The 14,489-nt window shown below is 45.1% G+C and overlaps 1 protein-coding gene across 2 annotated transcripts; it reads right to left on the reverse strand.

Moving 5' to 3' along the window:
• Positions 1-2,540: 2,540 nt before the first annotated feature.
• Positions 2,541-13,700, reverse strand: HNRNPL (heterogeneous nuclear ribonucleoprotein L). 2 transcript variants are annotated; one of them, XM_026658767.2, is made up of 12 exons: positions 13,579-13,700; positions 13,143-13,380; positions 12,524-12,609; positions 11,817-11,913; positions 11,002-11,074; positions 7,408-7,479; positions 7,032-7,312; positions 6,075-6,196; positions 5,763-5,964; positions 4,755-4,812; positions 3,545-3,640; positions 2,541-2,887 (listed from the first exon to the last, which is right to left on the reverse strand). In XM_026658767.2, the coding sequence occupies exons 2-12, from the start codon at positions 13,365-13,367 to the stop codon at positions 2,829-2,831; spliced, it is 1,371 nt and encodes a 456-aa protein (XP_026514552.1). In that variant the 5' UTR covers positions 13,368-13,380; positions 13,579-13,700; the 3' UTR covers positions 2,541-2,828. The 2 variants fall into 2 exon arrangements, with proteins under 2 accessions (XP_026514552.1, XP_026514551.1); XM_026658766.2 differs by having other exon boundaries at positions 3,545-3,652.
• Positions 13,701-14,489: the final 789 nt, after the last annotated feature.

Here is a 14,489-nt window from a genome sequence, read left to right on the forward strand (position 1 = left end):
TAGCTTCCCCTGAACACGCAAGGGGACAGCTTGTTTAATTAAAGGGCACAATATTAAACAGGTGTAATTGTGCATGGACAGCTGGGGCAGTTTAATTTAAACCTGTTCCTAATTGGGTTAAATTAAACCAAAATACATGTCCCCAGGAGACATTTAAAGTTAAAGGTGCGACTTTTTTTTAAAAAGCATTTAACGAGGCAGAATTTTCTTGCATAGTTGAAGCTTTATAGCGCCTGATAGACCATCTCAATTCATGGTTCTATTCTAAAATGCCAATAATGCACATTGGAAAACATAATCCCAACGCCATATACACAATGATGGGATCTAAACTACCTGTTCCCACTCAAGAAAGGTCTTCGAATCATTGTGGATAGTTCTCTGAAAACATCCGCTCAATGTGCAGCGTCCGTCAAAAAAAGCTCACAGTGTTATGAACAATTAGGAAAGGGATAGAAAATAAGAAAATATATTACTACTGTATAAATCCCACACCTTGAATATTACATGCAGTTCTAATCACCCCATCTCCAAAAAGGACGATAGAATTAGAAAAAAGTACAGAGAAGGGTAACAAAAAACGATGAAGGGGGAATGAATCAGCTTCCATATGAGGAGAGATTAAAAAGACAGACTGAGGGGGGATATGTTAGAAGTCTATAAAATCATGAATGGTGTCATGAAAATGAATTATTTATCCCTTCGCATAATACGAGAACCAGGACTCATCTAATAAAAATTAGCAGCAGCTTCAAGTATTTTTTCCACACAATCTGTAGAACCTGTTGCCAGGTGATACTGTGAAGGCCAAAAGGATAAATGGGTTAAAAAGAAGGATCAGGTAGGTTCATGGAGGATAGGTCCATCAATGGCTGTTAGCCAAGATGTTCAGGGACACAACCAGTGTTCCCTCTAATTTTTCCTACCCATGTGCGGAATGAATTTTATGATGTGCACCAATATGGAGGTGATGTGCCACATGACCTTCATATTGGAGCACATAACAAAATTCATGTGTTGAGGGTGGGGCAGAGGGATTTGGAGTGTGGACGAGGGCTCAGGGCTGGGGCAGAGGGTTGGGGTGCAGGGGTGTGAGGGCTCTGGCTGGGCCACCGCAGCAACTTGTGGAGCGGGCTAGGTTGGGGCCAGCGGAGGGGCGCCCCTCCCCAAGCCAGGTTCCCTGAGTTCCTGCACGGTGCTAAATAGGTTGCTGTGTGGGCACGTAGTTTACAGGGAATTTAGGACATAATCCCATGCTTTGGGTGTCCCTAAACCTCCGACTGCCAGAAGCTGGGACTGGCAACTGGGGATGGATCACTTGATAATTGCCCTCTGTTCATTTCTTCTGAAGCATCTGGCACTGGCCATTCTTGAAGACAGGATAGTGGGCTAGATGGACCATTGGTCTGAATACGGCCATTCTCATGGCTGTGCAGGCCTCCTCCCATTCACTGTCGCATGGCATTGCTACAGTAGCTCCAGGAATTGCTTACATGGAGAAGTAGCATTAAGAAGTTAGTGTGTTTTTAGCTGTTGCTTAATATAATTGAAAGAACAGAACCAAGGAAACAGCACCAACTCCCAGTCAGCTTTCTGTACACCGTGTTTTCCAGAACTACTGATGTACACCACAGTTTCTGGATTGACTCAGTCACACATGCAGGGCTTTCAGAGAAAACCTGAGAAGCCTCATCAGTGGCATAGACATCAGAAATCCCACTGAATACTTTTCAAAGATTTCCCCCAGCGTCAGACTGCCCGATGGTGGGGGAGGGCCAATCACCCATACCCTAAAGACGGCTGCATTTCCCTGGAGCTGCATAGTTGTAGAACACTTCATGATGAAAGATACTGTTACTTTAACACCAGATCTGTTTAAGTCGTTGTCTGTAACATTCTGAAAAATAATCATCCCAACCTCATCAATGAATTACATTTCAAAGCATTCATTATTCACTCTAAATCTGACTCAGGAATTCTTTTTTTAGAAGACAGATTCCAGTTTTCTTTTAATTGGCAAGTATGTGGCTGCAGTTTGTAGTCTGTGTTACTCTATCATACAGGCTCAGAAAGGGACACTGTCTTATCTAAAGCATGCAGCGTACTAATGGTGTTATACACATTAACAGGTAAGGTTTCCACCTAAAGCACCATGCATAGTTATGGCATAAGGTTTCCATCTAATGGCAAACAAATCTCCATATCCCACGCATGGTGAATTCTCTTTGAAAACAAGCTTTATTTAGCAGTACAGTTCTCAGTAATAGCACTTCAAAAATTGAAAAAACAAAGTGAGGAACATCAAGAACATGCAAGTGGTTCTCTGGATATTAACACCTTATCTTAGGAGAAGGTTTGGGCTAGTTTCAAACTAACCAAGTCTTTCATGTCAAACCTACACTGGTGAGTGATGTCACAAATTGAAGCTCTCAGTTACGACTTGCTTTTTGTTCCCTACGATGAATGGGAAAGCCGCAGACCATTCTCAGTTTGCTAACCTCAAGAGCCTAAGGGAACATACTCTTGATGCCACTCTGATATTTAGGATCAAACACAAGTAATATTTATTTTCCAAACGGTTTTATTGAAATGTGCCAGTAACACAGGCAGCACAAAATATGAACGGAAAAACAAATCACGTGTACAATAATTTTAAAAATTGAAGGTATCTGGGAGACAGACCGCTTCACCTCTCCCAGTTGACATGTCTTCGCTATGGGTAGCCTCTACTAAACTGGAGCATTAAAAAAAAGGAATACAAGAACTTTTTCAAAGGCAGCAGAAAGAACGGAAGGAATCCCCTGCTCCTGGCCCAACCTGGGCAGCACTTACGAGGCATGCTGAGCAGTTGAGAAGCAGAGTTTCAGCGTGTACGGGTACGGCCCATCTAAGAGGAGAACAAAACAGGAGAAAGGTTTATTTTTTGCCCCAGAGATTTACTTTTTCATGTCTAGCACCTTTTAGTATAAAAGATCTAAAAGCTCTTTATGTGCATTACGTCCCATTCCTCCGTCAGGGAGGTTAGAAGTATTATCTCCTTTTTGCAGATGGGTGGATAGATTAAGCAGGGTTGTTCACGGTCACTGAGCAAGTCAATGACAGAGCAGAGAATAAAACCCTCCAGAGTCCCAGCTCCCTCCCACCCACACGATCTGTTGAGTGCAGCATGCCAATTTCAGTTCAAACAGAGGCATGAAGTGGGGAAGATGGGAACGCTCCATCATATCAGTATAGCAACTCCCTCCGACAGAAGCCATGGCAATTTCAGATGACAACGAATCACAGCCTTTAATGGACCAGGCTTCTGACCACATCCTGTTAAAACTCTCCGGCGATGCTTACAGTTGTTTGTATGGGAAGTTGCGATAAGCATCAGCAATCGTAACTGTAGCTTAACCAAGTCTGGCTGCTGACAGAATTACAGACGGCTGTCAAAGAGAACAGGAAAGCATATGCTCCATCACGGTCCCCTCTTCCTGAACCCGGACTGAGGGATTAAGACAAGAGCCCCCCAAAGCTTGAGTGCAGGCACAGCACAGCTTACTTGGATTTTTCATCTGGTAATGGTTCAGGAATGACAGGGTCTCTAGCGCATCGCTTTTTGAATCCCATTCCAACAAACCAGAGGAGCTTCTTTCACCTGGACGGAACACTGGAGGTTACAAGTGTGCGTACATCACTATACAAGCAGGACAAGGTAGGACAACAGCACATTCTAATGATCCACATCGCTATACAAGAGCTCTGCCCCCCTTCTGATCGGCCTCGGACACCTGGACTGGGAACACTGCAGAGGATGCCTCATGCAATGTAACAGCAGCTCTGAGGGAGCAGTAGCACCTCCCTTAAATGCATATTATTGAATTTGCTCCTAAGGAGGGAGGCGTTAATTGTCAGAGTTTAAGGCCAGAAGGGACCACCAGATCATCTAAGAACATAAGAACGGCCACACTGGGTCAGACCAAAGGTCCATCTAGCCCAGTATCCTGTCTGCCGACAGTGGCTAATGCCAGGTGCCCCAGAGGGAATGAACAGAACAGGTAATCATCAAGCGATCCATCCCGTCACCCATTCCCAGCTTCTGGCAAATAGAGGCTAGGGACACCATCTAGTTTGACCTCCTGTCTATCACAGGCCACCAACGCCACCCAGCCACCCCCCCCCCAAACCCAGTAAGGTTCTGTTGGGTTGAATCTAGCGGTTTAATGGGATTGGTTCCACTCGAGCCATTTCCTTACCCTCCCCGTTTTTATATGGTCAGGTTCCGTTCACAGGTACTCATTCGTCTTCCCATCCCCTAAGCCAGTCCTCTGATGGAAAGGCAGTGTGACAAGGGGAAATCATGGGGAGCCATGCTTGCTCAGCAGAATAATTCAACCCAAGTGGCTTCTGCTAATGCATGTTCATTCTCCTCTCCCTTTATGTGCGGACAGCTTGCTAAATAAAAGGATTGGTGGCCAAGGCTCTAAACTGCAGTTCAAGACTGCAAGTCTAATGACTAAAGCTGGGTGTGGCACTCAAACACAGCAGTACCATGCAATTTATCATCTGTGACCCAACCTTACCGGCAGGAGGAGTAAGACTACACTAAAATCTGCATTCCAGACCTGACTGTCAAACAGCCACCCACAAGCATCCCCAAGGTTTCCCAGGACAATTTTGTTGCCCTTTTAGTTAGAAGCCCACCTCTGACTAAGCAACCATTTTTTCCTGGTCCCTAAGGGAAGTTTCACCATGTTTAAAGGCTTACTTACTTTTCCCTGAAAACACTTTGACAGAAGCTGGCCTCTTCGCTCCCAGCTCATCACAGATCTAGTGGGAAGACAGACAAGCATTCAGAGATAGTAACACAACAGCTTTGAGAATCAAAGTGTAAATACAGCTCAATCATCTATAAGCCAAACTTCATCAGGCCAATAGATTACCAATGTATCCCTCGCCTAGCACAATGGGACCCAGATCCATGAGCGGGCTCTTCAGTGCTATCGTAATACAAATAATTAACACCCTTCCATGTACTCCAACTAAGTAGACACTTTGGTTGCTCATTACAGTGCCTATATCAGAATGCTCCAGTTAAAAAGTTGCAAGAGTTTTTCCAGTTCAGAAAGGTACCATTGAATAGTCTGGGCACCAAATCAGAAACTAAGTCTGATCAAAAACAGCGATTGTATGGGAATTTTATCTTTGCTTTTTTTAAAGCCACACACACGCTACGGGTCACTGGAAACGTTCGCAATTTACAGCGTAACCCCACATGCTGTGCCTTATGAAACAGAGCACCGCTTACACAGAGCAAAACCGACTGAGTAGGAGACAGAACACGGAAGGCTTCTGCTTGGTGCGTACATGTGCTCATTGAGTGACAATCCCCTCAAGCTCTCAAAGTAGTTCATCATATTAAGCCTTGACCACCATTTGAGGTCAAAATTCTTCTGTTTGGCAGAGGGGGAACAAGACAAGAGATGGGAAGTGACCTTGAGCAAGTCAACGATTCAGTGGAAAAGGGTTACCCAGGAAAACTGGGTCCCATCTCATGTTCCAGCCACACATGAACAATAGCTACATTCCAAGTTCATTATTACTGAATGTATCCTTTCCAACAGAACCCAGAGGAGTCCATCAGGATGGAGTCCCACACCAAGCTAGGAGCTGTATGCAAAAGCAAGGTACGAGACTCAAATCGGAGACTGTACCATGAAGAGAGAAGAATATTAGACAGTGAAGAGCTGAGGGAAACTGTACAGTCTGATCAAGTTTACCTCATAAAAGTTGTCTTCTGTCACCTCCAGAGGAGCATTGAAGAAGTGAAGCACGTTGCTAGGGTGTTGGATCCTGTTCTTGGCTGCCTGCTCTGGGGTCGAAAACCTGTTATTTCGAGAGCCACTGAAGTCCTTGTAGCTGCACGAGCCATCCTCAAGCCCGTACGACTGACCAGGCATGATGGCTTGCTGCTTGGATACACTACAAGCAGAGAAATGCACAGCTTGTCACTATATGCATAGCTTTCTGCTGGGGATCAAGCTCCCCACCGTGAGATCTCAAGACCACAAAGCATCTGGAAAGAGACCCACCACACATTCAGCTTCTGTCCGAACATGAAGTTGTTGTTGAGGTGGGTGATTGCTCGATCCACAGCGTAGCCATCTGCCATCTCCACCATAGCTGCGCCTGGCTTGCTCTTCATGAACTTCACCTAAGATACAACACACCCTTGATGTGAGCACAGGACATTTACATTCATTAGAGGGAAAATTTAGGACGATCACGTGGGTTTGAGAGAAAAGGTGGGTGAGGCAATATCTTTACTTGGACCAACTTCTGTTGCTGAAAGACAAGCTTTCGAGCTTATACAGTTCTTCAGGTCCGTGTAACCTCAAAAACTTGTCTCTTTCACCAACAGAAGTTGGTCCAATAAAAGATATTATGTCACCCACTTTGTCTCTGTAATATCCTGGGACCAATACAGCCACAACACTGCAAACAACCTGGGTTTTACACATTTGAACTAAACTGCTTCAGACCGATCCATTTCAGAGCCAGCCTTCAAGCTCTGCTTCTTATTTCACTTCATTTGAGTTTACTGGATTGCTCCATCCATCCCTTAACCCCCACGCCCCCACCACTTTGAAGACACAAACTCTTCCATGATTGCTGCACTCTTCCAGTCCACCTTGTGTCTCCAGAGGCAGAGGGTATGTTCAGTTAGCCTGCTAGAGACGGTTTGCAAACAAGGAGCTATCACACAGCCCCAGCACACCAGATTTACTCTTCTGGCTTATTTGAGCCCTATTTGCTCAAGCAGAGATCATAGGACACTATAAAGGACTTTGGCTCCAAAGCCAAATTGCACACCACCAATTTCAAAGCCAAGCCCAACAGACTTGGTGGGAAGCAAGTACAGCTACCTAGAAACAAAAATCACAAGCCCGAGCACCGGAACCAGAACTCTCTGCCAGACACATGTCAGGGATCCAAGATATCAGTCTACACAGGGCCAGGAGAACAAGCCATTCATTTGCCCCCCTCACCTTTTCTACATTCCCATAGAGGCAGAAGACGTTGAAGACCCTATCACAGTTCATCTTGGACTGGTCTAAGCCGTACACCATCAGCACAGGGCTGTCAGCATGAGGGCCGTACTCCGGGGGCGGAGGAGGGGGAGGAGGATGTCCATACTGAGGGCCGTAGCGGCTTGGGCCCCTGCGGTGGCCACCAACAGGAGGGCCCATCCTTCTCCCTTCGTAGTGAGGTGGAGGAGGGCCGTAACCCTCATCGTGATAATGACTGTGGTATCCACCATGAGGTCCTCCTGTGGAGACACCGGGAGTAGAGGCAACACGTGAAAGCCATAAACATTAGAGCAAAGCCCTCCTACCAAAGCCACCTTGCGCACCAGATCCATACCGTATTCTGCAGGGTGGTCCCCAAGGAGAGGGGGCTGTCTCTGACGCTTGTTAGGGTTACCGCCAGGATCCCCTAGAGAAAGAAGGATTGGTTAAAAATTTAAACCAGAGAGGAACAATGCTTCAATAGGTTGTATTCCTGGGGTTTACCTGTATGCTACCAAAGTCATTTAAGTCCTAGCTTCTTTTAAATCACATAGTAACCCCAGCTGCCCAGGAGGTCTTAATCATTTTCTAGCCAACACCTGCCTCCAACACTTTAAGGTTTGTCTGGCAGGGAGAGATTAAACTCCCCTCTCCCACAGGGTCTCCATTTCACCCAAGGCCTGGTATTATAAGGACTGACTCTCCTCAAAGGCCAAGGACAGTTGGCTCCAGCTCCCTCCAGAGTTTTCCAACCCTGCTCCAAGCACAGACTACATGCCCCTTTGGCTGGGGCAGCGCTGTCTCTGCTGAGATCCAGCCACGGAACTACAACATGATGCTGCCCTAGGCTAATGGGCCAGACTGGCCTATTTTAACAAGAGGTTAGTTCGTAGGACACACACTTGCAGTTTCATTTGTTAGAACTGCCGTCACACAGTCAAGATTACAACTCCTATTTCTGAACCTACACAGACAAGTTACAGCATCTTGTAACGCAATCGGTGTCTGAGTAAAATGCTTAGAACAAAGACAGGACTTCCCAGCTTCACCTGAATAGAGAGCTGGGCACGTTTCAAAGCTGATTACAAGGTAGCCATGACTGGACGGGGAAAGAAACAAAAGGAAGAGTGTCCCAGTTGATTTCGTGATTGAAACAATACTGAAGTACACGTACACCTGCCTCCAGGACACTGCTAATTCTTTATAGCAATGGGGGAAAAAAAATATGGCAAAATATCTCCCCACCCAAACAGAGGAAGAGGGAGTAAGTGAGAGACTTATACAAGCATGGTAGCAAAGCAACAGTAGTAATAAGTTAAAATGAGCCATCATGTACAATGCGTAACATTCACGTAACCATACAGTTTCTTTGGTTTTTTAAAACACAACTGAGTTTCATACAGGTTTATTCCAACAATCAGTCATTACAAAGATTGAAAAGGGCTACTTACAGCAGGAGTACACAGTACAATGTCCATTGTCACATAAAAATTCTGTATTTCTCTTACCATTGGACGCTTCAACAGTGAGTTAGCACAGTTCTGAAAGATGGCGTCCCATCAAACATACACTGCGACCCTGCATCACATGGTTTCAGAGTCATAAATACAAGTCAAAGGCACAAAACTGCTACAAAATTTTTTTTTTAAAAAAGTAAAATCTTTAAAATGGTCTCACAGATGTTTTGTCCTCAGAAGATATCAAGAAAGAGGACATAAAGGTGTATAAATGAGAGTGTTCCTTCCATGTTTCATCTCCTGAATTTGTGTGGTGCTGTAACAAAATGGTGCTTCTGGCTCTGTGTAGTTCTCCAGTGTGCGTGTCTCCTCTGTAATGGAATGTGCCTTGGGTCAAATGCCCCCGTTATGCACGCGTGCACCAGACTGCACACCCCAGCTACAGCCTCTTAGGTATCTGTGTGCCTTTGGTTTGTTTTTGTCTCCACTTGGCGCTGATATGTTGGCAGCTGAGGACTGCAGGAAAGTAGTATAACCAAAAGAACTGCCCTCCCAAACCAAACCATGTTGATATGGAGAGCATCCTATGTCTTGGATGGCCACTGAGATCTATTCCATTCTCCGAAATGCGCTGGTGGACTTGTTTTGAGAACCCTCTGTTCTGTGTTTCCTAGTTCTGTGTACATTCTTGGGTTCAGAGTTTTGTTTGCTTTGATTAGTAAGAATAATGTCTGCTGTGGCATGGTGCGCCTCTTTCTCTCTCTCTCTCTCTCTGTGCTTGTAGATGTTTCTTGGACCACGGTGTTGTGTTCTTGATGTAATGAGCTCAATCTGCTGCTGTTTCTGGTACGTAAGGATGATGCATGTTTTCTCCAGGAAGAGCTAGTGAGGTTTCTACACTGTGTGGTGTGAGGAATGTGCAGAGGCAGGCCACAGCCAATTCGGGACGTCCACTGTAGTACGGTCCCCCAGGGTTATATGTAATAACTGCTCAGAGCTGGGAAAGGCCAGGAGAATACACCACCCTCATTTCCCAGCCTCATGTCAGGAAAGCCAAGATGCATCTAAATAAATGCACAGCCCTGCAACTAGCCCCTGCGGCTCTGCACATCTTCTAGTTATGTACCTTGGAGGAGAAATTTGTTTATGTTTTTGTTAAGTCATGTAATGCCATTGCTTGCTTCAGTATAGTAATAAGTTTTCTTCTTTTAAAAACAGGGGTGTCCACCACGTGGAAATGACTCCAGCCTGCCAGGCACTTACTCAGCACCTCGGGCCACACTGCGCAGGGGCCCTGGGAGGCTGCACCTCTCATCACGAAATGAGGAGGAAAAACTGCCTTTGGAGGCAATAATGCAGCATGGCAGGGGCTGGCAGGAGTCCTAAGTAGCCTTTCCAAGATTCCTTAGAGGGGACAAAAGCCATCTCTCTGAAGGGAGCACACCCGATTCTCGAGGGACCCTCTAAACTCGTATCAGCTGGGACCACAAATAGCTCCACACCCTGGTTTTAAAACACGAAGCAAGACAATACTGCCAAGCAGATTGTACCATTTAAAAAAAAAATACAGGGAAACATAAGAGATGCAACCACTTCAATTGATGCGAGAGCTGCTCAAACAGTAACTCAACACCAGCTGTTTATTTCATCCTCCTCCACACAGTATGCATAAGTTTCAAAAACCCAAGCAAGGGGTTTCCAGATAAGCTTTGACCGTAATTGTAACAGTCTGAAGTAGAGATCTATGGCTGCAATTTGAATAATACATATCACTGTTCAGCATCACACAGATTCTGTTTAACTAATTTGCAGCACTCGGTTTGGAAAGGAAAGGGATCTGTTCCTCAATGCTTCCAAAGATGGGAGCAGACAGTCTTTTACAGATTTTTGCATTTCCCTCCATGTTCAAGTTACATTTGTGTAAAATGTTCACCCACGCGCCTGTGAATTATAACCCAGCCCCACATTCCACTATCCTTCAGCTGTGTGATAACTATCCAACAGCTCAAGGAGAATTTTCTTGTTACTTTCTAGCATAATGAAAAGACTAGCAATTGTAACAGCTCAGTTTTGAAAGTCAGGCACAAACAGCCCGTAGCTGCATCAGGTGACAAGCTGTAAATCTTCTATGTAAGAAAGCTGTGGCACTAAGCCCTTGCTTGCCCCTGAAGACTGCCCATGCCCAGAAACTCCTTAAACCACTTATGCATAGGGTTCCTTAATTCCTAACATTTAACTGATCGAAGTCCGGCAGCAAATACATAGTGTAAGCCACCCGTGAGACGCCCCAGTGACAAGCGTTTGATTTTAAGATAAACTGAACAAGCACTCTATTTTGCATTGGCCTACGTCATGTTTGACTTTAGGTACAGTTCTAACTGACGTTAGGAGGCAGGCCAATGGCATTACATAACATGAGTCAGATATGAAGTGCGCGAGTCAACTGACTGACAAAGTTTGTGTATAGTTACAAAGCAGTCCATCAAGGTTACCTTGTCCACTGAGATTGGGGTTTGTGTAATCCCAGGTGTCCTGGTCGTTCTTGAACACATTCAAACGTGTGGGCTGCAAAAACAACACCCCCTACCATTACTCAATTTCACACGGTCAGAGTTCTAGGCAGGACAGAACAATTAAAAAAACCTATAGGAGATAGCCATGCTAGTGCTCCTTTCACTCAAGGATCTCAATGCAATCTTCACACTAAATAAGCCCTACAGCTTCCTCAAAAGTTAATAAATAATAATAATATGGAGATATACCTATCTCACAGAACTGGAAGGGACCTTGAAAGGTCATCAAGTCCAGTCCCCTGCCTCCACTAGCAGGACCAATTTTTGTGCCCCAGGTCCCTAAATGGCCCCCTCAAGGATTGAGCTCACAACCCTGGGTTTCGCAGGCCAATGCTCAAACCACTTATTCCCATTTTCAAAAAGAGAGAAGTTACTTGCTGAAGCTCACACAGGAAGTTAGTGGTGGAACCACGTACGGAACCCACAAGTCCTGGCTTCCATTCCTTTGTTCTAACCACTAGAAGAAAACTCTTCCTCCCAAGGATGTAAGGAGAAAGGAGCCCCAAGTTTCCTACTCTAACGTTGTCTCCCTGTTTATTTTTATATCCACAGAGGTACAGGTCTGTATTTCTGATAAGGAAGACAAAATTGTGGAAAAAGCGTGAGTTTGAGAGAGTTTAGCTAGCTTTTCCACAACTCTGATATATAATTTTGTACAGACGCTCTGCATTCAATCCAATATACTGACAGACGCAACTCATCAAGTACCTATCCATGTTTTCAGTTACACTTACCTTGGCATATTCAATCTTTAGAGTGCAACACCCAGAGTAAATATCAGCACCATTCAGAGATGCCTTGGCTCTCTGCGCACTCTGCACAGAGTCAAACGTTTAGTATATTAAGGAAATATTTAGAATACTTAGTATATTTAGTACAGACATGAGTCACAATTCTTTAGGAGCAGGATAACTGATCCAGTCATGAGGAGATCCTCAGGTATGCAGGCTGCTAATGTCTGGTTCCTGTTCTTTCTTCTGCTGTTAAAAGGGCTCCATATAATATTTTGTGCTTGCATAACATTTTACAAACCATACAACCCCCGTGAGTATAATCATAATATCCCTTTTGTAGCTGGAGATTTAAAGCAGAGGGATCAAAGTACTCTTGTCCAAAGTAGAAGTGAGTACAGAACTTTCTTGCTCTCAGCTGCCTGCTGCAGTCACTAAGCCATACCCACAATAAGAGTAGTGAATTTTCATATTATTTCTAAATTAAGCATCTTTTGTTAAGGACGTGCAAAATGCAAGTCCCCTGTGCCCACATTCAAAAGAACTTCTCACTTGGAGTATAAGCATTCTGACAAGAAAGCACTGGAGCGAGAGGGTTTCTAATCTGCTATAATCTGCACACTTCAGTCTGAACCCAACACTTTGAGTTAGGAACAACTATAGTGGGATAAAATATGGACAAACATTGAAGAGCATGTGAAAAAGGATATTCCACCATGGCCTGGACCCCATTCTTCCTGAAAATAACAATCCTTTGCACAGGACCACATGGATTGCAAATGGTATACAGCACGTCCTGTGGAAGGGAAGGAGACGAGATAATATAGGAAACGCTTTAAGAAGAGTTTAAGGAATGACATCACATAGAAAGCAGTCTGCAGCAGACCTTGCCTGCAGCCTCATCACAAGATGTGGATACAATTGACAGTTTGCATTCAAAAGCACTGGGAAAGCAAGACCACTGCAACTGAGGATTGAGGTTTTTATAGCATCGATATTCTACATGGCTAGCTAGTAATTTTTCTTCATCCAAAACTGCAAATATACTCTCTCATTTTGATTCAGTGTAATCATTATTCCCTTACATTTGCCTTAGAATATCCCATTTCACCCAGTTAGGCGGGCTTGCACAAACTAATTCAGATACTTAAAGCAAGTTCACAAACAGAGGTACATTAATTCTCCGACATGTCTCAAACTTCCTCTTGCATTGGTATATGTAATCAAGTACTTGGGCTATGATGCATTCTGCAGGGATGGTCTCAGATTGCTCCAGGGTTAGAGAGGTCTAGCACACTAAGGGAACCTGGAATTAGAACCATCACGCACCGTTGTAATCGAATAGATGGGGTTTAGGATAGTGAAGAGCAGCACATTGTTGACTCCTCTTGAATCATCTGTGTCTCCAGGGCGGGATATTTTCTGACTGGTGGAATAGTTGACAAATGCGGGGTGCCCTGCTATGTAGATCTGGTTATCTGCTGCATAGTTCACAGCATTGCAGGCACCGAGAATATCCTCGAACTCCACCAGGGCCTGTCTCTTCTTAGGCATCACCACCACATAACTAGGGAGGAGAGAATCTAAGTTAGTTTTCAAACATACAGCAAATGGAGAGCAGGCTAATTAACATTTAACTGTACTAACAACTATTGTTTTCAGTGTCTAGCTAAAATTAATACAAGAAGAAATGTGAAAGCTGAAATTAGTACTGAATCATACATTGATCCAAATTCCCTGCTTGATGAATACACGTTCTCCTTACCTGATGGGCCCAAACTCCTGCAGAGCCTCCACAAGATCAGCTTCCACAACACCATCAATCAGCCCCCGGATGTGGACAACTGGAGAAGCTGGAGTTTTGTGGGGATCGTCATAGTTTTCCTAAAGGCAAAAGGCAAATAAGTATTTTAAAAGATGTTTTACACTCTCTCTCTCTCTCTCTCTGACTCAAGCTCACATTTTATAGCTTTAATATGTAAGCACCTGCATTAGTCTGCACCTTACGCACAAAGAGGGTGAGAGGGGTTTTCAAGAACATTAAGCTAACATGATTGAAACACACACCCTTTTTGCCAGCCAAGAGAGAGACCTTGAGGATTCAGGGATGCTAACCCTGCAGAGACCAGATTGCTGGAGGCCTATAGACTGAGACACTCTTCTTCTCCCAGCTCCACTTGAGGCCCTGCTTTAGAGTCAGTAAAGATTCTCCCAGAATGCTGAGGGGCAGCCCCATGAATCCCTACATGGCAGGGAAGCATCATGCCTTCACCCTAGAGATGATGCCAGGCTTTGAGCCCCCCATGATTGGGTGAACCATCTTTTATTCCCCTCTATGTACCGCCACACAAAGACCGGCAGAGTGTATATGGGCGGGGTGGGAGGGAGTCTGGACTCAGCCCCTGTGTGCTGCCAGACACCAAGATCCCCACAAGCTTCCCCTGCAGGCCTTGTACTATGGGTGGGTCTGATCTTTGTCCTATGGGCACAGCAGGTACCAAGCTGCCCAGATACCCTGCAAACCCAAGGGAGCAATGGATGGGGGGGTGAGGGTAGACAAAGTCCCCCTCTTGGCCCAGGCCTCTCCCCATACCCCACTGTCCCCCCTCTGCACACCTACCATCTCCCTGCCCACACCCCACTGGGCCCAGCTCCTCTCCACCCTTACCCCCCCCC

The sequence above is a fragment of the Terrapene carolina genome, unplaced genomic scaffold (genome assembly GCF_002925995.2).
Source record: "Terrapene carolina triunguis isolate 2854851 unplaced genomic scaffold, T_m_triunguis-2.0 Scaffold517, whole genome shotgun sequence".
In the NCBI taxonomy this organism is placed as follows: domain Eukaryota; kingdom Metazoa; phylum Chordata; order Testudines; family Emydidae; genus Terrapene; species Terrapene triunguis.

Excerpts from the sequence above, each read along its gene's own strand:
- HNRNPL (XM_026658766.2), bottom strand. The coding sequence starts at position 13,367 with ATGCCTAAGAAGAGACAGGCCCTGGTGGAGTTCGAGGATATTCTCGGT. Across the intron at positions 12,610-13,142 it reads CCATCTATTCGATTACAACG|GACGTGCTGTATACCATTTG; the intron begins GTGCGTGATGGT and ends TCCCTTCCACAG. Across the intron at positions 5,965-6,074 it reads GGACAGAAGCTGAATGTGTG|TGTATCCAAGCAGCAAGCCA; the intron begins GTGGGTCTCTTT and ends CTCTGCTTGTAG.